Source organism: Anas platyrhynchos, chromosome Z (genome assembly GCF_047663525.1).
Source record: "Anas platyrhynchos isolate ZD024472 breed Pekin duck chromosome Z, IASCAAS_PekinDuck_T2T, whole genome shotgun sequence".
Lineage (NCBI taxonomy): Eukaryota > Metazoa > Chordata > Aves > Anseriformes > Anatidae > Anas > Anas platyrhynchos.
The window spans coordinates 46,529,826-46,555,823 of NC_092621.1; the positions used below are offsets into that span (position 1 = coordinate 46,529,826).

The following is a 25,998-nucleotide window of genomic DNA, read 5'->3' on the forward strand; positions in this document are numbered from 1 at the left end:
GTTATGCTATTAACAAGGTAAATATAAAGACTTTTTGGTATTAATGGTCTTGAATCAAAAATCTGTTTAAACTACAAAGACAAGATATCCCAATTATGTATAATGCTGGTGAGAAAACAAAGCTATGGTGCTTAGAAAACAAGGTTTTCATTACTGAATATTTTTTTTGTACAATTCCAATTGAATTGAGAGACAGCCTGAAAATGAGACTAATTAGGAGATGGTTAATGAACTAATGCTAAGGATGTGTGTATTCCTGAAGAAATTGAAAAGGCTTATCTATAACTGCGTTATTAAACAATAGCAATATGTAGAGTAATGAATCATAGAATCAGAACAGCTTGGGTTGGAAGGGACCTCATAGATCATCTAGTTTCAATCTCCCTCCCGTAGACAGGGACGCCACGCACTAGATCAGATTACCCATCCTCAGATTACTAGATCAGATTACCTAATCCAATATCATCTTGAAGACCTCCACAGATGGGGCATCCACAGCTTCTCTGGTCAATCTGTTCTAGTGCCTCACCACCCTCTGAGTGAAGAAATTCCTCCTAATCTAAAGGAGAGGAGATCTAATCTAAATCTCCCCTCTTTGAGTTTAAAACCATTTCCCCTTGTCCTGTCATTATCTGACTAAGCAAATGGTTGCTCTCCATCTTTTTTAGTACTCTTTAAGTACTGGAAAGCTGCAATAAAGTCACCCTAGAGCTTTATCTTCTCCAGGATGAAGGGTCCAATCTCTCTCATCCTTTCTTCACAGGAGAGGTGCTCCAACCCTCTGACCAACTTCATGGCCTTTCAATGGACCCATCCTGACAGATCCACATTATTCTTGTGCTGGTGCCCCCAGTCGTGGATGCAGTACTCCAAGTGGGGCATCAAAAGGGCAGAATAGAGGGGGGACAATCACCACCCTTGACCTGCTGGCTACTTCTTGTTTGATGCAGCCCAGGATGCAGTTGGCCTTCTGGGCTGCAAGTGCAGACTGCTGGCTCATGTCAAGCTTCTTGTCTACGGAAACTCAGAAGTCTTTCTCTGGAGGGATGCTCTTAATGAGTTATTTTCCCAGTCTGTACTCCTGTCTGGGATAGCCTCTTGCACTTAGACTCCTGGAACCTCATAAGGTTCATGTGAGCCCACTTCTCAAGCTTGTGCAGGTCCTTTTGGATGGCTTACTTTTCTTCTCTTGTATCAACTGCATCATTCAGCTTTATTGCCATCTGCAAACTTGCTGAGGGTGTACTCAATCCCTTTGTCTATACTGTAGATAAAGATGTTCAACAGTACTGGCACAGGACAGACCCCCAAGGGCCACCACTCATCATCAGCTTCCACCTCACCATAGAGCCATTGACCACCACACTCTGGGTGCAACCTTCAAGCCACTTCCTTATCTACAGAATGGTCTACCTTTCAAACCCACATTACTACAATATGGAGATCAGGATGTCATGTGGGATGGTGTGAAAGGCCTTACAGAATTCCAGGCAGCCTGTAGTAGACCCAAACCACAAGGTGTCCTTGATTGGTCCCATCCTTAAATTTTGCCCACAAGCTTTCAATCTGTCATAGCCATTTCTCAGAGGCATCTCTTAGCAACCAACCCTTTCCCCAAGATAGAAAGCAACACCTCCACACCTCCTTTCCTGCCTATCTCTTCTGAAAAAATGATAGCCCTCTATTCCAGTGTTCCACTTATGTGATCCATCCCAACACATTTCCATGATAGCACTCCTCCTGGTTGTTTCCCGTGCTGTGTGTGCTTGTATAGGGGCACTACAGCTGGGCCATTGGTCCCATCACTTTTCCAGAAGAACCCTTCCTTATTGCTTTGGGACAGTTCACATGTATTTCCTGGTTGTTTCATAAAGTGACAATGCTCTCAGGTTTCCTTCCTTCAATCAGAGGTACATTCCCTTCCCCCACCACGTCTAGTTTAAAGCCCTGTTTATAAGCCCAGCCAGCTTACATCTGAGAACATATGTGCCCCACCTGTTCAGGTGCACCCTATCCAGTGTCAACATACCCGGTCTCTTAAAAATTAATCACAGAAACCAAAACCCTGAGCATGGCACTAGCCACACAGACAATCATTCACTTGGTCTGTTCATCTTCTTGAACTCCAGTCTCCAGCTGGGAGTATGGAGAATACTACTTGCACTGCTGAACCTTTCAACATCTTTCCAAGGGACAAAAGACACAAAAGTAACTTTTCATATTTCAGAGTCTCCTAGTTGAAGCTTTGTTTGATCCTATGTGAAGAAGTAGGAAGGGATGGTAGTCTTTAAGATCCCCCAGGCTTGGCAGCCTTTTTGTAATATAGCGAATGCAGACACCAGGCAGGATGCAAACCTCTCTGGAGAGATTATCTTCAGGTGGCAAATGGGTGCTTCAGTGCCTCTCAGAGACAAGTCTCCAATTATTAACACTCTTTCGGCCTTTTTTTGTGGCACTGGCTCTGATGCAGGTAGTAGATGAGCCAACTTTTTATGGTTGCCCTTTCTGAGGTCTTTACCATTACTCACATAGTATCCTCCTTCCAGCCCTAGAGCATCATATTGGTTATGTGGTGGCACTTCAGGGGCAAGGGGGAGATTCCTCCTCTTGCTCCAAGCAGAGATTCAGGTCCAGTCTCTCTTGTTCTGTGAGTCATTTAAGTTTGTTGGTTCAGGGCTTGAGGTTTGTTTAGCTTCCTCTTGTTAGGACTTAATCAGGGCTGTTGCTTGGCCCATGTCAACACACATTTATCAATCTCCTGTTCAGATTCATGGGTGCTACATTGCCTGGTGAGCTCCTCTAGTAACATAGACACCTGTTTGAAAAATTTATCCATCTGGGCACACTTGAACCCATGACACCCACCTCTGCTTTCATGACCTATGGGGATTTTATGATTCTGGAGTTCCCTGGAACTGAATTTCTGGGCAGCCTTTTCAGTCCCTGGGAGGTGTTTTTGATTGTAGGCATCTGCCTGGGGAGGTTGTGGCTCCTCCTTTTGGGTTTCAGCTTGAGCCTAGCAGGTACAGCGGATGGACACCATTTCAGTTTCAGTAGAAATCTCTGTCCACTGTTGTTCCCAGAATTGAAGAAGTAGCATACTTTCCTGATGCTTTGACCTGTGTTTGGTATGGTGTAGCCCAGGGACTGCTTTAACCTGTAACATCTGTCTATGGTCCCTAAGGACACGTAATCTGTAGATGGCTGGAGAAAAACATACACTTGTCTTTCCTTTTAGTGATGAATGAACTGCAGATTATAGTGGAATATCACTCAGGCACTCTTGTTCTCTGTTTTTTTTTTGCCCGCTCAATATATATATATATATATATTTATTTATATTTTTATATATTTTTTTCACTCTCTCTTTTTAAAACATACACGCGCATACTTATGTACAAATTTGAATATATTTGCCATATAGATGTAAAAGAAATTGAATGGTTCACTAGATTGATTGTCTGTTTTTCTTTGTGCACTTATTAACATCAAATCCTGAAACCTGGTGGCTTCAAATTACCACCACATTACCATTTCAATTAGAAGCAAACTGACTTCAGGCATCTAATAGACAATTCAAGAAAGATGAATTATATATTTTTAAACACATTACATGCAGAACAGCAATTATTAAAACCTCCAGTATTTATACAGTGTAACAGATCACATTTTCTGACAAACTGAAAAAATTCTGTCATATCCTGTTATATAAATATTCCAGAGCACTGAAATTTATTTCAGAATAACTTGGAAAGTATGATTAATGGATTACTGCAGACAAAATCTGATTTCACAAATCAACATGTTAAAGTCAAACCTTTCTTCAGCATTTATAATGAAAATTTTTCAGTTTCAAAATTTGTTGTGGAAATATGAAAGGCCAATGAAAATATGTCACGTTTGAAAGCTAGTGCCCTAACTTGCATATATATTCTGTTTTCAGAACTTCAGTTTGTTATAAAAACATTTAAAGGCAAAATACCAAACCAAATCAAAAACACTGTGATTCTCCAAACTCAATATAATCAACCAAATCTCAAATCATGTACCCCAAAATGACTGAAAGCATTGTGAGTGGTCTCAAAAAACAGTTCAGATATGAACAGCTGTCATTTATACCTGTTAATGTATCTTGTCTCTTGTATGTTTTTTAGAGCATTGATTGTTTTAGGAATACGAGGCTCAACATAAAAGACATTTTCTTATTAAAGCTTATTAAATGACTCAAAGATGTAAGGAGTTGCTTAACGTTCAGACAAGTAAAATAGACAACTCCCTCTCTAGAAAGTATTTGCATACTTAAGAAAATGAAAAGAAAATGAACAATCCTCAACAATCCTTGCTGAGTTAAACCAAGACTTTTCTGGGGAAGGAGGGAATTAGAATAGAAGTATGAGACAGCCAAGGAGAGCTTGGACTTATCCAAAGGCACACAATGTAAAACGAGCTCTAGGGACAAAGTGACTGCCTGGACAGGTACTGACAGGCTCTTCTTTCCAGTAAGTGGCTCCCACAGATCAAAGTTTAATCTGGAAATTTCTCCATGGAAAACTAAGTACACTATTTATTTTTTTTTCCCTCTCTCTCTCTCTCTCTTTTTTTTTTTTTTTTAAGGTAATTTTAAAAATATCTTTGTAATTAATAAATCTATTTATAAATATTAAAGAATACCTAAGTGGCAGAAAGCACTACATTAAAAACAACAACAGTCTAAACAACCAATAATAACATAATTTTTTTTTCTATTCAAATGTCTTGCCTTAATATCACAACCTTAACCTTAACCTTAAGGTAACATTTTAAGTCAATTAAAACACTAGTAAAAAAATGAATTCCAAAATTTGGTGTTCACCAGAAATCACTTGAATGCTCTAATAATAATAATAATAATAATAATAATAATAATAATAATAATAATAATAATAATAATAATAATAATAATAAAGAACTTACAAAAACATTGGATAATTGTTGGTGTTAAGATTATTCTTACCTTCACCAACCACAAATAAAGATTTCAAATCTTCCAGTTTAACTATGAGAACAAGTTTAAAGTTATTTTGCACATAGATTTTTGAAATTTAAGAGAACCATTTAATATTACATCAGCTTGTACTGGCTGCACATCTAAGAATCTATATGTCTAATTATGGGTAGAATTCTTACTTGAAAATACAGAGATGAAAGTATATAAATTTATCCCTGAGCAAACGAAAGAGGATTCTCTCTCCTAGGCAGATAGAGACTGGCAACCTACATAACAGCAAATAAATTTATATAATTCCCTTTATATAATTGTCTATCTAACTGTTTAACATTATCAAAAGCAATGTAGAGGAAGGCAGACCACAGCAGTTGAAGACAGGGTTATAGTATTTCCAAGAGGCCATGGCTGTGCAGGATAGGAAACACCATGCAGAGATGGTGACCTCCAAACCTGCCACCCCATGGCATGAGCAGCAAATCCAATTCTCAAAGTGTTTTTTTTTTTTTTTTTTTTTTTTTTCTCCTGTGGTTTTCTGATAAAGCTCCTCCCCTTCTTTTATTTTCAAAGCATGAGTAACCATGCCCTGGTCCTCTGCTAGGAGCTGATTTTCCCAGTTTTACTGATCAGCTCCGAGATGGCTATGGAAACTTTTTATTTTTCCAACACAAAACATAAAACTTAATCACCTATCTCCTATCATGATGAAGCCAATTGAACATCTGCCAATACAAAAATAATTTACATTACTTATTTCAGACTGTAGACATTCTTCATTTATTTTTAATTCAATTTGTATAATGCATATAGACACTAGACAGAAAGAGCTGTCTGTTTCTTCATCATTTTTTTCCCAATCCTTCCTCCATCTACCACATTTAGTTTTACTGGATTTCCAATAGGTTGCTTCTTTCATCCATAAAAAAATATAAGTACACACATAAATATACCTACATGCCCTCAAAATGTTTACTGGGAGCTGGAGTTTTTGAAAGTGAAAAAAAAATAATGTATTTTTTCTTTAACAGCTGGAGAGGTTCTGTACACTGATATTCAAATATATCATATTATACAAAACAGGTAAGGTGAAATTATCCATTAAGAAAATAGCATATGTTAAACTTCATGACAACTTTCTTTCATAGGTCTGAAATAGCAAGTGATATGCTAATTTTCCTTGCAAGTTATTTCATTATGTTCTGTGCAGAACAGAAAAAATATTTTTTCTAACATGCACAGAGGATCTTGATTCATATATTATATTCATTTCGGTGCAGTGTCACAGGATCTTGATTCCTGTATTATACTCATTAGCTTCAATGAAAATCTTGTTTAAACTTTGTAAGAAAATTGAAATGCAGTATACATTTCCTTCCAAACATGCCCATCCACTGACAGAAACTATCTGAAAGTTAACGGGCTCATCATCTGACCCAAAGTTTAATTCCTTATAAGAAAGATATAATATTGATACCAAATAATTTACTCTTTTTTATTAATTCCTTATTAGTAAGAAAGCATTTCTTAACCAGACATAAGTACACTGGACAAACTCTGTACAGCATTGACAAATTATTTGTCATTCACATATAAATTGAGAACATAAATAAATGCTTAAATAAAAATATAACATCTCAGACAGATGAAACTGCCTCAAAAAAAAAAAGTTTTCTCAGTGCCCCATCAGCAGTTTTCTGTGCCACCCTACAGAGGATCTGTCACTGTTAGACTCATGCCATTGGGCCAGACAGGCCAGGCATAGCATTGACCTGCTCTGGAAAGGTAATTTCTTCATTTCTGTTCCCTCTATTTAAACGTAATAAGGTCTCTGATCCTGTTTGGTAAAATCACACTCTTCTTAAATTTAAGTGAGTGTTTTTTAACCTGTGCTACGGTATCACTCTAACGTTGCTTAAATTTGCTTGTACCCAAATTTATATTTAGTCCCTAGAGATGCTCTGCTGATTACGTATTCTGTTGAGATAAAACCTTTGTCCCCTTTTTTTCCAGCACAATAGTGTTTTAGCATTGCTGACATACCAAAAGCTCAAGCCCTTCGATACTCCATTTACTGACAGAAATTACTTGACACCACTTCCAGCTCAGAGCAGGAGACACACTGGGTCATGCTGTTGGGCAGCAACACCACTGGGGACAGCTGCACAGGCACCACACAGGCAGCATCATTCTAGGGACTGTGAAGAACTCAGGGCTTTGTAACCCTGCAAGTGGTGCCAGCCCACTGCAGGAATAAGAAGAAAAACTATTTCTTCTATAAGAAGAAATTATAATGAACAAAATTCTCTGCTACTGTAAATTGATATTTATTTAATTATATGGCTTAACAAAGACTGAGGATTTGCTTTCATTCTTCTCTGATCCATCTGAGTTTAAATTGTGCATAAGCCAGGCTATTCTGCTTACTCTCAGAGGAAGTTCAATTCATATTATCCAGCTACAGATGTAAACTTTTATTATGTTCTGTTTGTATTGCAATGAAACTTCAGAGCTTCAGTTAGAGATTAGGATTCTAATGTGTTATGCACTTTGCATGCACACACATAACAACGTTCTTAAAAATATATATACTTCTTCAAATTAGTACCACACACACACAAAAGTTAAACTGGATACTCACTTGTTATATAATTGCAAAAAAATTATTTCTGATATATCTGAAAAATACATACAATCTGATGCAAACAGATGCCACTGCCAAATATTACACCTTGATGTCACATATATAGCCCCATTTTTTATTCTTCTAACACAAGTAAACAATGCAGAATGTCCTTTTCACTGGAAGAAATAATAAATAAATAAATAAATCCTACATTTCCTCACAAGTTTTAGTACAGTTTAGTAGTCTTAAGGTACTTGAGCAAATATGTAAACACTTCCCTTCCTCCTCTGCAAATTAAAGTGAGACTGCTTTATATTTTAATCATATAGGTTAAATATTTATTGTGAAAATATTTAAATATTTCCATGCCAAGAACAGCAACCTGACAGCATGTTATTTTAATCAGTTAGAATCACAGAATCACAGAATCTCTAGGTTGGAAGAGACCTCAAGATCATCGAGTCCAACCTCTGACCTAACACTAACAGTCCCCACTAAACCATATCCCTAAGTTCTACATCTAAACGTCTTTTGAAGACTTCCAGGGATGGTGACTCAACCACCTCCCTGGGCAGCCTGTTCCAATGTCTAACAACCCTTTCAGTAAAGAAATTCTTCCTAACATCTAACCTAAAACTCCCCTGGCGCAACTTTAGCCCATTCCCCCTCGTCCTGTCACCAGGCACATGGGAGAACAGGCCAACCCCCATCTCGCTAGAGCCTCCTTTAATATACTTATACAGAGTGATAAGGTCACCCCTGAGCCTCCTTTTCTCTAGGCTGAACAAGCCCAGCTCCTTCAGCCGCTCCTCATAGGACTTGCTCTCCAGGCCCCTCACCAGCTTCGTCGCCCTTCTCTGGACCCGCTCAAGCACCTCGATGTCCTTCTTGTAGCGAGGGGCCCAGAACTGAACACAGTACTCGAGGTGCGGCCTCACCAGAGCCGAGTACAGGGGGACGATCACCTCCCTAGCCCTGCTGGTCACAGTGTTTCTGATACAAGCCAGGATGCCGTTGGCCTTCTTGGCCACCTGAGCACACTGCTGGCTCATATTCAGCCGACTGTCCACCATCACTCCCAGGTCCTTCTCTGCCTGGCAGCTCTCCAGCCATTCCTCTCCCAGCCTGTAGCTCTTCTTGGGGTTATTGCGCCCCAGGTGCAGGACCCGGCACTTGGCCTTGTTAAACTTCATACAGTTGACCTCAGCCCATCGGTGCAGCCTATCCAGATCCTCCTGCAGAGCCTTCCTACCCTCAAGCAGATCGACACACGCACCTAGCTTGGTGTCATCTGCAAACTTACTGAGGGTGCACTCAATGCCCTCATCCAGATCATTGATGAAGATGTTAAAGAGGACCGGCCCCAGCACCGAGCCCTGGGGGACGCCACTAGTGACTGGCCTCCAACTGGACTTGGCTCCATTTACCACAACTCTCTGGGCCCGGCTATCCAGCCAGTTTCTAACCCAACGAAGCGTGCGCCAGTCCAAGCCAAGAGCAGCCAGTTTCTTGAGGAGAATGCTGTGGGAGACGGTGTCAAAAGCCTTGCTGAAGTCAAGGTAGACCACATCCACAGCCTTTCCCTCGTCCACCCAGCGCGTCACTTTGTCGTAGAAGGAGATCAGGTTCGTCAAACAGGATCTGCCTTCCATAAACCCATGCTGACTGGGCCTGATCGCCTGCTTGCCCTTCAAGTGCCGCGTGATGACTCCCAAGAGGATCTGCTCCATGAGCTTCCCTGGTACTGAGGTCAAACTGACCGGCCTGTAGTTCCCCGGGTCTGCCCTCCGGCCCTTCTTGTAGATGGGCGTCACGTTTGCTAGCCGCCAGTCAGCTGGGACCTCCCCCGATAGCCAGGACTGCTGATAAATGATGGATAGGGGCTTGGCCAGCTCCTCTGCCAGTTCTCTCAGTACTCTTGGGTGGATCCCATCCGGCCCCATCGACTTGTGCACATCCAAGTGCCGTAGCAGGTCACCAACCAGTTCTTCGTGGATGGTGAGGGCCACATTCTGCTCCCCGTCCCCTTCCACCAGTTCTGGGTACTGGGTATCCAGAGAGCAACCGGTTTTACCACTAAAGACTGAGGCAAAGAAGGCATTGAGCACCTCCGCCTTTTCCTCATCTCTTGTAACTAAGTTTCCCCCCGCATCCAGTAAAGGATGGAGATTCTCCCTAGTCCTCCTTTTTGTGTTGATGTATTTATAAAAGCGTTTTTTGTTATCTTTAACGGCAGTAGCCAGATTGAGCTCCAGATGAGCTTTGGCCTTCCTAATTTTGTCCCTGCACAGCCTCGCTACATCCTTATAGTCCTCCCTAGTGGCCTGCCCAATTTTCCAAAGATTATAAACCCTCTTTTTCCTCCTAAGCTCAAGCCACAATTCTCTGTTGAGCCAGGCTGGTCGTCTTCCCCGGTGGCTCATCTTTGGGCACATGGGGATAGACCGCTCCTGTGCCATTAGGATTTGCCTCTTGAATAGCACCCAGCCTTCCTGAACCCCTCTGCCCTTCAGAACCGCCTCCCATGGGACTCCACCAACCAGTGTCCTGAGCAGCCTAAAGTCAGCCCTCCGAAAGTCCAATACAGTGGTTTTACTGGTTCCCTTCCTGGCCCCACCAAGAATAGAGAACTCCACCATTTCGTGGTCACTCTGCCCAAGACTGTTCCCGACAATCACATCCTCCACCAGTCCTTCTCTGTTTGTGAAGAGAAGGTCTAGCAGGGCACCACCCCTGGTAGGTTCACTAATCAGCTGCGTCAGGAAGCTATCTTCCACTTTCTCCAGAAACCTCCTAGACTGCTTCCTCTGGGCTGTGTTGTGCTTCCAGGATATGTCAGGGAAGTTGAAGTCCCCCACGAGTACAAGCGCTGACGATTTCGCAACTTCTGTCAGCTGCCTGTAGAACTCCTCATCCGTCTCCTCATCCTGGTTCGGCGGTCTATAGCAGACCCCGACCAGGACACTAGCCTTGTTGTCCCTGCCGATCCTAACCCAAAGGGACTCGATCTTGTCATTCCTAGCCTCGAGTTCTACAACATCGAAAGACTCTCTAATATAGAGAGTTATTTCAATCAACTAGAGAATTAAACCAACCTACAAGTTTCCACATAAGAGATAACACCAATATTCTCACATTAGACATATGGTCTAACAAATGGCCAATGAAACCCTTATCAAAAACAGTTGTCTTAGCCTTCCTCTTCCTCTTCCTCTTCCTCTTCCTCTTCCTCTTCCTCTTCCTCTTCCTCTTCCTCTTCCTCTTCCTCTTCCTCTTCCTCTTCCTCTTCCTCTTCCTCTTCCTCTTCCTCTTCCTCTTCCTCTTTTATTTCCTCTTTACTTCCTCTCTTTCTCTTTTATTATCTTTCAAAATAACAAAGGATGAAATTTCATAATACCCCAGATTTTGGAAGTAGAAAAATATAAAATTAGTAGAAAAGGAAAATTTTTAGACAGCTATGCTACATGCAAGATTAAATGACAGACCTACACTAGGAAGCAGCCTAGCTTAATTTTTAGATTTTTTTTTTTTTTCTCTCTCTGTGGACAGCCTAGTGACCTCTGTTCTTATTTCCAAGGTCTGCTTCGGGGAACAATGCTTCTGATAACAGGAACAGGGTTTGACTGCAAGCAAATGAAGCAGTCAGCTGAACTACTACCTTGATCATCTCCCTCTTTCTTTGTACAATGACACCCTGCTCTGTCTTTTGCTCTTGTATATTTGAAAACTTGGAAACAGCACTGAGAAAAACACATTTTTGGTACCTTTATTACAAGAACACTATGCATGCCTCACTGGTAAAAACAGAATTTCTGCAAGCTACACCGTCATAGTTTACCACATGCTCTTTCTAGCTTATGCAAGACAAGCTAATATTAAATAAAAAATGTTATATTCATGACACTAAAATATTTTTCCTTATATATGTTCACATGTTTATGTACTACAAACACATTTGTTGATCCTACTTCACAAAATAATCAGTCTCTTTTTCACAAAGAGGCTGTTTCTTACCTAACCTCATATTGTACTTTTAACACTTCCATTCTGCATTAGAAATAGTGAATCCATACGGTATTAAGAAACTTTAAATTCCATGGGAACTCACATTGAGACTTGCACAGAAAAGAAGTCATTTTTCAAAATAAAACTATTTTTATTTTAGAGGGTGAGGCATGTATGAGTTTCTATTTTTTTTTTTCTTAGTGATAGAAAGTTACAAAATCATCTGCTCTAACCACTAAATAGTTTTAAGTGAGGAAATAGAAAATATTTTGCCCTCATAGTGAAAGTGAGGCAAATGAAAAACACATCAGGAGCAAGAAAATTAGACACCATAGAACTCTCAAACTCTTCTACATAATAAATGCATATACATGTATATATATATGTGCATAAATATAAATAATGTATATTTTAATATGCATAAACTTTATATGACTGTTTATTGCAGAGGTCTTGGAGAAACTTTGACAATTAAATCCTAAAAAGACAACATGACTTCATGTGTTATGGTGTGTCATTTGCAAGTTTTTTCTAATGTTGTGAGCTTTTAACCCTCTTTATACAGACACAGAAGGCTATAGAATTTTTGTTCCACTATGTGTGTTTGATGTTCATACTGCTGTTTCTTACAGTCCTGTACACTAATTCATCCTTAAAAATCCTCAAAATCAATTATTTGCTTGTTCCTCTCCACTTTGCACTGTATCAGTTCTAATGCAAGAATTTAGAAACTTGCTTTAATAATTTCTGGTGGAGCATGGATTATGCTCCATGTGCATGTATTTGGATGTCCACTAAAATCCCTTTCACTTTTGATTAAACCTTCTTGATCATTGATCAGTCCAGTGCATATTCATACTTATTCTGGTGCACTTCCTTTTCTGTGAGTTATTATCATTTCTTAAATGGCTTAATTATTAAATAAATTAACATTTTAAAATACTGACAAGTCTGCTTTAGGAAATGTAATGGTTTAAATATAATTAAAACATAAGATAGTTTAGGCCGGAATGGACCTTAAAGATCAGCTAGTTCCAGTCCTACTGCCATGGGAACCTTCTACTAGACCATGTTGCTCAAAGCCCCATCCAACCAGGTCCTGAACAGTTCTGGGGTAGGGCATCCACAATTTCTCTTGGCAACCTCTTCCAGTGCCTCACCACCCTCTGAGTAAAGAATTTCTTCTTGATGTCTAATCTAAATCCACCCTCTATTAGTTTAAAAAAAAAGATTAAATTGGTTTTAGTTTTAAAAGGACCTTTTTTCCTATCACTACATTCCCTGACAAAGAATCTCTCTCCAGTGTTCTTGTAGGTCTCCTTTAGGTACTAGAAGGTAGGTATAAGTTGCAAAATCATCAGTGCTTGTTCTCGTGAGGGACTTCAACTTCACAGATATATCCTGGAAGCACAACACAGCCCAGAGAAAGCAGTCTAGGAATTTTCTGGAGAGTGTAGAAGATAGCTTCCTGACACAGCTGGTCAGTGAACCTACCAGGGGAGGTGCCCTGCTAGACCTTCTGTTCACAAACAGAGAAGGACTTGTAGGAGATGTGGTGGTTGGAAACAGTCTTGAGCAGAGTGACAATGAAACGGTAGAGTTCTCCATTCTTGGAGAAGCCAGGAAAGAGACCAGTAAAACCGCTGTATTGGACTTCCAGAGGGCTGACTTTGAGCAGCTCAGGACACTGGTTGGCAGAGTCCCTTGGGAGGCAGTTCTGAAGGGCAGAAAAGTCCAGGAAGGCTGGGTGCTCTTCGAGAAGGAAATCTTAATGGTGCAGGAGCGGTCTGTCTCCACGTGCCCAAAGACAAGCTGGCAGGGAAGAAGACCAACCTGGCTGAACAGAGAATTGTGGCTTGAGCTTCAGAGAGAAAAGAGGATTTATAATCTTTAGAAAAGAGGGCGGGCCACTCAGGAGGCTGTGCAGGGACGAAATTAGGAAGTCCAAAGCTCATCTGGAGCTCAATCGGCTACTGCCATCAAAGACAACAAAAAATATTTTTACAAATACATCAACGCAAAATGGAGGACTAAGGAGAATCTCCATCCTTTACTGGATGCGGGGGCGAACTTAGTTACAAAAGATGAGGAAAAGGTGGAGGTCCTTAATGCCTTCTTTGGCATTAAGGACCTCCATCTTTAGCGGCAAAACCAGTTGCTTTCTGGATACCCAGTACTCTAAACTGGTAGAAGAGGATGGGGAGCAGAATGTGGCCCTCACTATCTATGAGGAAATGGTTGGTGACCTGCTACAGCACTTAGATTTACGCAAGTCGATGGGACTGGATGGGACCCACCCGATACTGAGAACTGGCAGAGGAGCTGGCCAAGCCGCTTTCCATCATTTATCAACAGTCCTGGCTATCAGGGGAGGTCCCAGTCAAAAGGCAGCTAGCAAACGTGACACCCATCTACAAGAAGGGCCAGAGGGTAGACCCGTGGAACTATAGGCCTGTCAGTTTGACCTCAGTACCAGGAAGGCTGGCTCATCATGTGGCACTTACAGGGTAACCAGGTGATCAGGCCCAGTCAGCATGGGTTTATAAACAGCAGGTCCTGTTTGATGAACCTGATCTCCTTCTACGACAAAGTGATGCGCTTGGTGGATGAGTGAAAGGCTGTGGATATGATCTACCTTGACTTCAGTAAGGCTGTTGACATTGTTTCCCACAGCATTCTCCTCAAGAACCAGGCTGCTCATGGCTTGGACTGGCATACGCTTCGTTAGGTTAAAAACTGGCTGGATAGCCAGGCCCAAAGAGTTGTGGTGAATGGAGAGTCAAATCCAGCTGGAGGCCGGTCACTAGTGGCATTCCCCAGGGCTCAGTACTGGAGCCAGTTCTCTTTAATATCTTTATAGATGATCTGGATGATGGGATCGAGTGCACCCTCAGTAAGTTCGCAGATGATACCAAGTTAGGTGCATGTGTCGATCTGCTTGAGGGTAGAAAGGCTCTGCAGGAGGATCTGGATAGGCTGCACTGATGGGCTGAGGTCAACTGTATGAAGTTTAACAAGGCCAAGTGCCAGGTACTGCACCTGGGGCGCAATAACCCCAAGCAGAGCTACAGGCTGGGAGAGGAATGGTTGGAAAGCTGCCTGGCAGTGAAGGACCTGGGAGTGATGGTTGATAGTCGCCTGAATATGAGCCAGCAGTGTGCTCAGGTGGCCAAGAAGGCCAACAGCATCCTGGTTTGCATAAGAAACAGTGTGGCCAGCAGGACTAGGAAAGTGATTGTCCCCCTGTACTCAGCTCTGGTGAGGCCGCACCTTGAGTACTGTGTTCAGTTTTGGGCCTATCACTACAAGATGGACATTGTCCATCACTCGCTCGAGCGAGTTCCAAGAAGGGCAGCGAAGCTGGTGAGGGGTTTGGAGAACAAGGCTTACGAGGAGCGGCTGAGGGAGCTGGGATTGTTCAGTCTGGAGAAAAGGAGGCTCAGGGGTGACCATATCACTCTTTATAAGTACATTAAAGGAGGCTGTAGTGAGGTAGGGGTTGGTCTATTCTCCCACGTGCCTGGTGACAGGATGAGGGGGAATGGGCTAAAGTTGCACCAGGGGATGTTTAGGTTGGATATTAGGAAAAACTTCTTTACTGAGAGGATTGTTAGGCATTGGAGTGGGCTGCCCAGGGAAGTGGTGGAGTCACCATCCCTGGAGGTCTTTAAAAGTTGTTCAGTTGTTGAACTTAGCGATATGGTTTAGTGGAGGACTTGTTAATGTTAGGTCAGAGGTTGGACTCGATTATCTTGAGGTTATTGCGCCCCAGGTGCAGGACCCAGCACTTGTTGAACTTCATACAGTTGACCTCATCCCATCGGTCCAGCTTTTCCCGATCCTTCTGCAGAGCCTTCCTATCCTCTAGCAGATCAACACATGCATCTGACTTGGTGTCATCTGCAAACTTACTGCGCATTGATAAAGATATTAAAGAGAAATGGTCCTAGTACTGAGCCCTGTGGGACTCCAATAGTGACTGGCCTAAGGAGCTGTTGACTTGGCTGAGCATGGAAAGGCCTTGCAGAGAGATCTGGACAGATTGGAGAGCTGGGAAATCACCAACTGTATGAAGTTTTACAAGAGCATATGCCAGGTCCTGAAGCTGGGAAGGGGCAATCCTAGCCTAGACTGGGCAATGAGATGCTAGAGAGCAGCCCCACAGAGAGGGATCTTGGGGTTGTGGTTGATAGCAAGTTGAGTATGAGCCAGCAGTGTGCCCTGGTAGCTAGGAGGGCCAACTGTATCCTGGGCTGCATCAAGAACGGCATTGCTAGTTGGTCGAGGGAAGTGATTGTCCTAGTTGCATAGTCTAAACTTTTGGGTAGATCTGTGTGGTGCCAAGAGTTGGACTTGATGATCCTTGTGGGTCCCTTCCAACTCAGGATATTCTATGATTCTATTATTGCAATCACAAATAAAAATTTGTGGGAAGGAGGGAGGGAGGGAGGGAGGGAGGGAGGGAGGGAGGGAGGGAGGGAGGGAGGGAGGGAGGAAGGAAGGAAGGAAGGAAGGAAGGAAGGAAGGAAGGAAGGAAGGAAGGAAGGAAGGAAGGAAGGAAGGAAGGAAGGAAGGAAGGAAGGAAGGAAGGAAGGAAGGAAAAAGAAAGAAAGGAAGAAAGGAAGAAAGAAAAAGAAAGAAAGAAAGAAAGAAAGAAAGAAAGAAAGAAAGAAAGAAAGAAAGAAAGAAAGAAAGAAAGAAAGAAAGAAAGAAAGAAAGAAAGAAAGAAAGAAAGAAAGAAAGAAGGAAAGAAAGAAAGAAAGAAAGAAAGAAAGAAAGAAAGAAAGAAAGAAAGAGAAAGTTTTTTTTTTTTTTTTAAAAAAAAGAAATTACATAAAACATGCATGTGAATAAATAAACGTTTTTTTTTGTTTTTGTTTTGTTTTGTTTTTTAATGTAGAGAAGTATTTACATATGCAATAGTCTTAAAGGTTTTAGAAAGCAGTATTTTATTTTTATTTTTATTTTATTTTATTTTTACCCTACAATCTAAAAGATAAGACATGGTACATCTAGCAGTTACCAGTGGCTATTATATTAACACCCTGGTAAAGAAATAATTTTCAAAAAAAACAAAAATAAATTTTAAAAAGTAGAAAAAATAACGAATCAGCCAAAGCTAGTAAGGAGCTAGAAAATCCACTTAAAATTGTACTGGGTCTGGTTGGAATGATAACTTTCCCGGCAGCAGCCCATACAGTGCCGTACTCTGTACTTGTAGCTGGAACAGCAGTGTTATCACACCAGTGTTGTGTCTACTGCTGAGCAGCAGTGGCACAGTATTAGGCCTTTCTCTAAACCTCCTAGGGGGTGGGCAAAAGGTGAGGAGAGAAACATCACTAGGGCAGCTGACCTAAATCAATCAAAGGGATATTCCATACCATGTGATATCACACTCAGCAATAAAAGGTGGAAACAGGAAGAAGAGGGGAGGGGTGGGCTCTCGTTGAGAAGACGTCGGTCCTCCTCTCAACACTGGCTGCGTGCGTTGAGGCCTTGCTTCAAGGACGTGGTCAATCATCGCTCATTTGTGGGAAGCAGAGAGTAATTTCTTTCCTCTGCACTTCCATATAGCTTTCATTTATTTTGTTTGTTTGCTTTCCTCCCTTCTTTTTATTTTCCCTTTTTCCCCTCCCTTTTCCCCTTTCCCTTTTTATTTCCCCTTAGTTAAATTGTTTAGTTCATGGTAGTCTTTATTTAATTATTATAATTATTTCCCTTTAATTAAATTATCCTTATCTCAACCCGTGAGTTGTTCTTTGCTTTACTTCTCCCCCTCCTCATCTAAAGGAGGGGGAGTGAGAGAGCGGTTGTGGGGTTTAGCTGCCCAGCACGATAAAACCACCACAAAAATGCATGTGTATAATGTTAACATAAGGTTAATTATTTGGCAGGAAACATTTTTCAAGAATACAGACTTTATTATAATCCATATTTTGAATTATTTATATAACACCTACCTTTTTTACTTTAACCGTTACCCATCTAGTTCAATGAAAATGTTCAGTGTTCTAATTTGCTGATGAAAGACATGCAATCAAATCTGTATTACACCAAATAGTCCAAGGTCCTTTTTTCTGCTTTATTCATTTAACATTCTATCTTTATATATAAAAGAACAGGAAAGTGTTATTATTTCTGACTGAAAGAAAAAGGACCATCGCTGGAAATAAATGTATTAAAGTAAATAGAGATAATTAGTGTTAGTTACCATAACATTTTTTTGCTCAATAAAAGATTGAATCTCATTTCTATTAAGATGTTATCCATTTGTATAAAGGTTTTCACCTTCAAAGAGCTTTACAAATATTAATATAATATATATTAATATAGTATTGTCAAAGCTTCATTATTTTTCTCCCTTTTAAGAAACTGAAATGGATTTTTTTTATTTATTTTAAATTTCATTTATTTTTTTTTTTAAGGCCATACATATAAAGGGTGGGATAGATATTCTTGAGCTTCTCAGAGATCACTCCACAAATATCTGTTACTGCACAAAGGAGCTGAAAGTCAGTTAATTACTTAAATAATTTGTAAACAGTCATCCATCACTGAATTCATATTATGTAGTGATAGCTGGTTTTGCAACCTTTACTTTTTTAACTCAGAAAAGTTTATGATTGGACCTTTAAACAGTGACTTTATGAATTACTCACAAGGCACTTCTTTTCAAAACAACAACAACAATAAAAATTATCAGCTCCTAGACTCCAAAAAGATTGCATTGGGTTTAAAATGATAAGTTCTTGCATATATCAGAATAACATAGAGGAACAAAGATTATTTTGTATCAAAATGTGTAGCATACAAAGATTACCAAGTCCTATCTATTAGTTTACCGAGTAATACATGTATTATTTTAATCATTCACGCAATGTGATCACTAGGTTCCTGATGACGAATGAATATTTGTGGAGTCTGATGTAACACTTATCAACAATTCTAATGTAAATTTTCTTGGACTTCAGAACTATTTAAAGTAGCTGTTTTTTCTCCACAGACTTATGAGTCTTTCACTGATGTCCATTCTCCTACCTGACCTAAGGCAGTGAGTCTTGATACGTCCTAAATGCAAGTTAACAACATGGGAAAAAATATGCTTCTTCTGAATTAATGTAAGTTGATTAAAACATTACTAATTGATTAGTATTTTTCCAAGACTAATATTGAGCAGTATCTGAAATATGCTGTTTAATGCAGGGAGGAAGTAATATGACTGTAGTTCATGATCAGTCAAATCAGTGAAATCATTTCTCAAGTCCTAGATGCTGCAGTGGGGTGAATGGGCTAAGGGAGGTGGGGAGGGGAAAAGAGGGAGAGATATACAGTCAGTATTCATGAGAGATACTGTAACCTTTTCTTCTGTCATAAGAGATCACAGAACACTAGTTCTGTACCTCTTACTGTTCTGCAAGAAAATACCAGCTCGAGTGTTTTTATTCCATTGAAAAAAACAACAACAACAACAAAAAAAAAAAACAAAAACAAAACCACTGTGAAATGTTAACTATTTTGTGAAATTGATTAGGTATTTTTTCAACATTGGTGAGGGTAGTGTTTTTCAGCTCTGGACTACTTTTCAGTACTTGATACAACATAAATAGTTAAATGAAAGAATCTTAGTTCTGACTACATAGCTCTTTTACGTGCATGTGTATGTGTGTTTGTCCCCATTTGTTCACGTGTAGAGATTTTTTTAATTTATTTTTATTTTTTCCCTTGTGGACACACCACACTATTTAATAAGGAATTTAGGCATTATTTATTTAGTGTTATTTATATCTTCTTAGCAATATTAAAATTTCATCAGAGCAGGAAATTAGAAAATTATATGAAATTAAACTTGACTGTATGTCGGTGTTTGTAGGAAAGGCATTCATCTCCCTGCAATGTAGGAATAATTCGTTTATTTCTTTAACTTTGGTGAGATCAAGGATTAAGAGGTTTGAAGAGTGTATACAAAGAACAGTGCCAGTTCTTGTCAAAAATTACTTTTCAGACAACCCTTTAAAAAAAGAGAAAGAAGTGTAGCTTCTTAGAAAATCATGTTCCATAAGCACTTTTAATATTTTATTTTTCCTTTGTAAAGCTTCTATAAAGGAAGCTTTAAGAGTTTTAGAAAACCAGTACACCCTTCCTTCCTACTACCAACAGAAAAATACTAGAAAAGAGTAAATTTAAATGGGAGATCCTTTCATTTAATTATTCTTTTAACAATGTTCTTGAGAAAAAGTTTAAAACAGAACAAAAAAAAAAAAAAAAGAAAAAAACAAAACAAACAAAAAAAAACCACTGAGATTACTTCGGTGTCTTCATACCTGTACCTTTTTAATTCAGTTGTATTTAAAAAAAAAAATAATTATTTTTAATTCTTGTTCTTTATAAAAATGTACGATCTCATTAAGTGATCAGACACACTATGGATTCAGTATACTTTCCAATATACAACATACCAATTCTTAGGCTGCAAGAATCTAATTTGATGAAATATTAAAAGTGTCAATTTTGACACATTTTTTTTCATACTTATCAGAGATAATATGCATTTTACACACAGAGAATAGGGCACTACTTTTTTTTTTTTTTTTTTTTTTTTTTATTCTGACATTTTAAAAACAGTTTTTCTGACTTAACAAATACTTTTCTGTTGCAAAGATGAATGTTCCTTTGTGACATTACATGCCTTATATGCCTTATAGAGCTACAACTCAATCTCCTGTGTAAACATTTACAATTACTTCTCAAGGTAATTAATTTTGTTTCAAAACTATATTTTCCTATTGGTCCTCTGCAAATCTTCAGTAGTTGCATTTTCTGATTTTATCTCACACTGGTATCTAAATCTAAATCTGCAACTAATTCTTCTCTAGAAGACTATGTTTTCCTTCAAACATTTTTTTCCTTGTATGCCACTGTCATAAATAATGGTGTTGCAAATTTATATTGAATATTATTACATTTCATGTTAAATCATTCACTTAGCTAGTTACTTATTATTAATCTACAGTGGATATAGTGGAAGATGTTTTTTACAAAACCTAACTAAATTATACTTGTGCGCTAATGTTAAGCATATATTACGACCCCTTTCTAGTTAGTGCTCACAGAAAGGTGGTGGTTTTTTTTTTTTTTTTTTTTTTTTTTTTTTAATACACAAACATTTGTGCTATTTTTTTTTCTTGTATGCTTAAGAAAAAATGTTTGCCGCAGAAATTGTGTCAATACATACAAAGTTCATTACATTAACACATTGTTCTCATTACATTAGCACTTTGTTCTATTACATATACATAGCCAGACACCAATATATTATGTGCACTTCTACATATTTTTACCGTTAAAACAATCAGAATATTGTTGTCAGTTTTAAATTTCTTAATACAAATTTTATAAAAAATATTTCCTCACCTTATTTTAAAAAGTTTCTTTTATTATCAGAGAGGTGAAAGGTCACACATTGGAATAGATTCCAAAAAGGGACAGCACAATGGTGTATGATGTCTTAATGTACTTCAGTGTTACCATTTTGTTGTACCCATTGAAATGCATCAAGTAGTTGCTAATTATATATTTGTTAGTAGTTGAAACCTGTATATTTTGAATCCAGGTGACATATAATGGTCATTCTTTCTACAGATGAAAATGAGCATTTGCATTTTCAGAGAGATGTAACTATTGTATGTTACAAACCTGCAGATAGATCTTCATTCAACAAAATTAATTTGTTTATCCCCTTAGAATCCTCCACAAAACAAAATGCTGCAAAAAGGTCTTTAAATGAAATAAAATGCCATTCACACAGGTATTTATACACACATTTTTACTTTTAAAAAAATAATATTATTACTATTATTGTTTAGTGAAATACGGATTTTACTCTGCTTTTGACTTCCTGTTCCCTTTTAAAATGCTAAAGAATAGTGAAAGAAAACAATTATTGATTTAGAGGAAAATCAGAAGATTTCCTCTCCATATTCCAGAGGAGATTTATCTCCATCAAGAAATACAACAAAAATAAGCAAAAAAAAAAAAAAAAAGAAATTAAATCAAGTGACTGAAAAGTTAGATTTTCATACTTCCAACCTGTCCTCATGTAGATACATTTTCTTTCTCTTTCTCTCTGTCTCATAATTCATTTTAAATGTCTATTTTGTTGATCAAATATAGTATAATCACCACTACCATAAAAGTTTTGTCCCACATGGGTGTTACATCCCACCACACAGGTATTATATCTCACATGAATTAAAATTGTTAACTGTGATTCTTATGTCTTTCAATAGTATTGTTGATATGAGTCACACAAAAAGGAGTACACTGCCATAACTTTTATACGAAGGGAAAGCCCCTTGAGATTTTAAAGGTTGAATTTCAGAGAAGACTATGGAAGGACTCTTCTTTAATTCAATACAATTTAGGTCAGATCCTTGAAGAGAAGGGGTCATAATTATCTCTTTAAAGAGTCTAGCTAGACTGACAGGAACTAAAGTAGCAAATTAAGAGTGCATTATCTAAAAAAAATAAATAATAATAATAATAAAAAAAATATCCTCATCTATTCTCATCATTTGAGAAGCATTCTTCCCTTACCTTCCTAGCTGTGTGACCCACCACTGTGTCATAGAACACAGTGATGTATATACACACAGTTCTTGATCCTAGATTCTCAGACTCAAACTTAGTCTTAAACTACAGATGCATTTAGAACTGCAAAATTCAGAAAAATGTGAAACAGTGCATACCAAGCTGAAAATTTTCTGATTTAAGAACTTTCAAGTACCAAAAAAGGGAAATAATTTATTCCTAAAAATGAAGCAAAGATGAGCAGAATGAAGCAGAAAAGGGAGTGTAAAATTCTGAGAATCAAAAATAAAGATTGATAGAAGAAAACAAGCTTTAAAATGTATTATCACACTCTGTGTGAATGTGAAGGACATTTCTATATACAACTACTATATATGGAAAGAAATGTAAACACCATATCAGGTCTAAGTGTTTTTATAATATTTTTGGGCATCTATGAGAAACATTTTCTAAGCCTCAGAGCCTAAGTTTAACTCTATTTCTGAAAGAGGAGCAAATCAGTGACCGTTATCATTGCTTTCAATGGAAATAGATATAAATCAGTTTGAAAAACACCTTAAATTCTAAATTTCCAAGTCTACAGGGACACAGAAGTCCTGATTCCTTCCTTAGATTCTAGCTCTAAGTGTACAGTCTTCTATGGAAAACATTACAACAACAATAACAAATCAATAAAGTCTTTTTTTGTGAATTAGTTATCTAAATGTTGGTATATGATGCTATTGTAGATTCCTCGAGGTATTCTACTTCATTCCCAGATGTCTTTTCCACAGGACACATACCTTCAGTCAATCTTGTGACATTCTTACAAGGCCACATAGATATTACAGAGACCCTGTGGTGTCAATAGTAGCTTTACATTCTTCTGTTTAGACAACTTAAGCTTGTATTTCATATCTAATAATTAGTTTATATAAAATCACATGCACCTATTTTTTATTCTGTCAGGATAGTAAGCATCTGATTAGTTTTTGGTCCTAGAATCAGACCTTATCTCATCTAGCGTAGTATGTGTACAGTTATGGATGAAGAAAAAAAAAAAAATAACAGCCACTGCGCTAGACTCTAAATTCCCTATTTCATTATCATAATAATCATAAGCAAATTCTATAATTTTGAACAACTTAATCTTGAGGTCTGGAGTAGATCATACACACACACATGATGTTTCCAGGGAATGCATGCCAGATGTACAGACCACTGCAACTTCACAGAAGAAACTCTACTAATTTCTATGGAGAATAATATCAGTCATCATTATGTACTGTCACTCATGACAATTTAACCATTGTTAATATTTTAATTTATATTTACAAATAAAAGTTTTGTCTTTTTTGGTCCTAGTTTTATTAAAATTCGTAACTTTATCTAATTCTTATTTTTTAAAGAATTATCTCTTAATTACTATCTTAATTATATTAAGAATTAAAATTCTTAGAATATGTATGAGTCTAACTTGATTCCATCGCATGACTACGAGTGAAAACCAAAAAGAGATTTTACAGCATTTCAACACACTGTACACTTTTTCATTTTAAGTCCTGCTAGACTTGTCAAACAACAACAGCAAAAAAAAAACAAACAAACAAAAAAATTGTGGCACTGATCACCTCCCAGGGGAAAGAAGTACAATTCGTTGTGGACACCTAAATCCATGGCTCACAAACAGATTCTGCAACAAGCCAACAGCAGTTCAAAAGGCATTCCCAGGTTGAGGAAGTATGAGGGATCACTATAATGCAACATAAAAAGAATTTCCTTAGTAACACAAACTATTGGAAGCTACTGTTCACCTTGACCAAAAATCCAAAATGATATTGTAAAGAGAAGGATTGGAACAGCTTTGTAGCAATTTTCTCATTTATAAATAATATTCAGGATGTACATTAAACTTCAGTTGCAGAAGGTCACATCAGAACAGTCGGAAACTACCAACAATGAAATTGGTTACAATATCTAATCCACTGTTACATAAAACGCATTTACAGTATAATAGCTAAGGAAAACATGTAATTTAAGCCCCTATAACAATTACTGAGACTGAATTTATGCAATATAACAGGTCTCAAATCCCTTGTGTTTACTGTAGAGTGCAAGAGCTTTCTTGTCCATTGAGATCCCCTGGCTTATCAAGAAAGTCAGACAGTCACATTATTACATTAAATTAAATCATGAATGTCAGTCAGAAGAAGTATTCCTTTTGATTTTCACTGGCAGTGTTTTGTGTACTAAGCTCACTTTTCAGTGCAGATTCAGCACTGTCTTCATTTTCAGATCCTTTTGTCTCATTTTTTGAGTATATGCTTTTTTTTTTATAAATGCGTATGGCTATAGCAGTGATGCAAAGGACGATGAATATCACAACTGCTATCACACCTGGGGAAAAAAAAAAAAAAAAGTCAAGTAATTGCATAGGCAGGTAATATCATATAGATCAGGGAGAGACAGAGCAGAAAAGGGTTAAGAAAAATGGAGAAATCTGGAATTCTGAACCAGATCCTCATATCAGCTCTGTTTATGTACACCAGAAAAGAAAAGCCTGGTAAAAATGGTAGCACAGAATTTGTCCCATTCATATTCATACATCCAATATTACACACAAATTAATTCAGACTATAGACAAATGGCCCAGACTAAACAATACAGTTCATGAGAAGAATTTACAAAAGAAAAGTAGAACAGTTCATCACAGGGATTACTGTGGAAACCGTTGAGTGTTTATAGCTGCCTATCTTCAGACTAAGTGGGACAGAAATCCTAATGCTTATTTTGCCTTGTAGAAGAAAATCCCAACTCTCTTTGACTGTCTTTGTCTCATTATAAAGGGATGAAGAGTCTTTCATGATCTGTATCAGCTAGGGCTCTTATCTCTGTAACTGTCTTATGTAATAAATAGATACAAGTTAAAATAATAAAATATAAAAAGCAAGGCCTACTTCATGTTCAAGATAAAATAAAATAGATTTGGTTCCTTCCTCTTAGGTCTGTGGGACTTGATCTGACATACTAGGTGTGTTTTTCAATAGCTACATGCACTGGGGTTCCTAAATAAATAGGGTTCCTTCCTAAAAAGGCGGCATTGTGTAAGCTTTCTTTTCCAACAGATTTAACAATTCCATCTAATAGGGCAAAATAATTATCAATACAGCCACCTGCACTATGCTGTTCTAGCTGATGAGATAGAAAACAAATACGTATAAGCTTCATATAGGAATTTGTCAGTATGTATCGCATACCTAACAAGACACTGTGTGGAATAAGCACCAGGGTATGTCGTTCCTAGTCCAGCAGATTAGGAATAGTGGGGAAAGAGATACTTCCCACAGAGCTAAGTGTGAGTTTATGGACTTCTAGCCTTCTCCTCCCTTCCTCATCCATCCTCTCATGATGGGCTTAGGCCCTCAAGTTCACGTATCAGAGGTTTAGGAGAGGAATTTGAGGAGAAAAGAAATAGAAGGGAAGTAGAAAGTGCTTGTCAAAGTAGCAGGAAGCAAGACTAGGCTTCAGGGACAAAAAAAATAACAGCATGAGAAACAGTTGTAACACAGTGACTCATGTGCTAGATGAAAGAACAATCCTCTGCATAGCCTTGGTACTATTGCAAGAAAAATAAAAGTACCTACTCCCTTAGCTCTGTAAATGAGAACAGATTGTCCATTTTCAAAAAAAAAAAAAAAAAAGTAGCACTTGCCAATTTTTTTTTTTTAATTTTCTTATATGAGCAGCCATCCTTAAAGTTAGGAACACAGGCTTACATGTGTGTGTTATCTCTTTCTCTGGAACAGAATCTAAAATCTGA

The 25,998-nt window shown here is 38.3% G+C and overlaps 1 protein-coding gene across 2 annotated transcripts in view; it reads right to left on the reverse strand.

The window, feature by feature from the left end:
- Positions 1-20,733: 20,733 nt before the first annotated feature.
- Positions 20,734-25,998, reverse strand: part of CNTNAP4 (contactin associated protein family member 4) — a 231,814-nt gene continuing 226,549 nt past the window's right edge. For both annotated transcript variants that reach the window (XM_072031392.1, XM_072031391.1), the window contains exon 24: positions 20,734-24,575. In XM_072031392.1, coding sequence (XP_071887493.1) covers positions 24,382-24,575 — 194 coding nt within the window. In that variant the 3' untranslated portion in view covers positions 20,734-24,381. The remainder of the gene's footprint in view (positions 24,576-25,998) is intronic.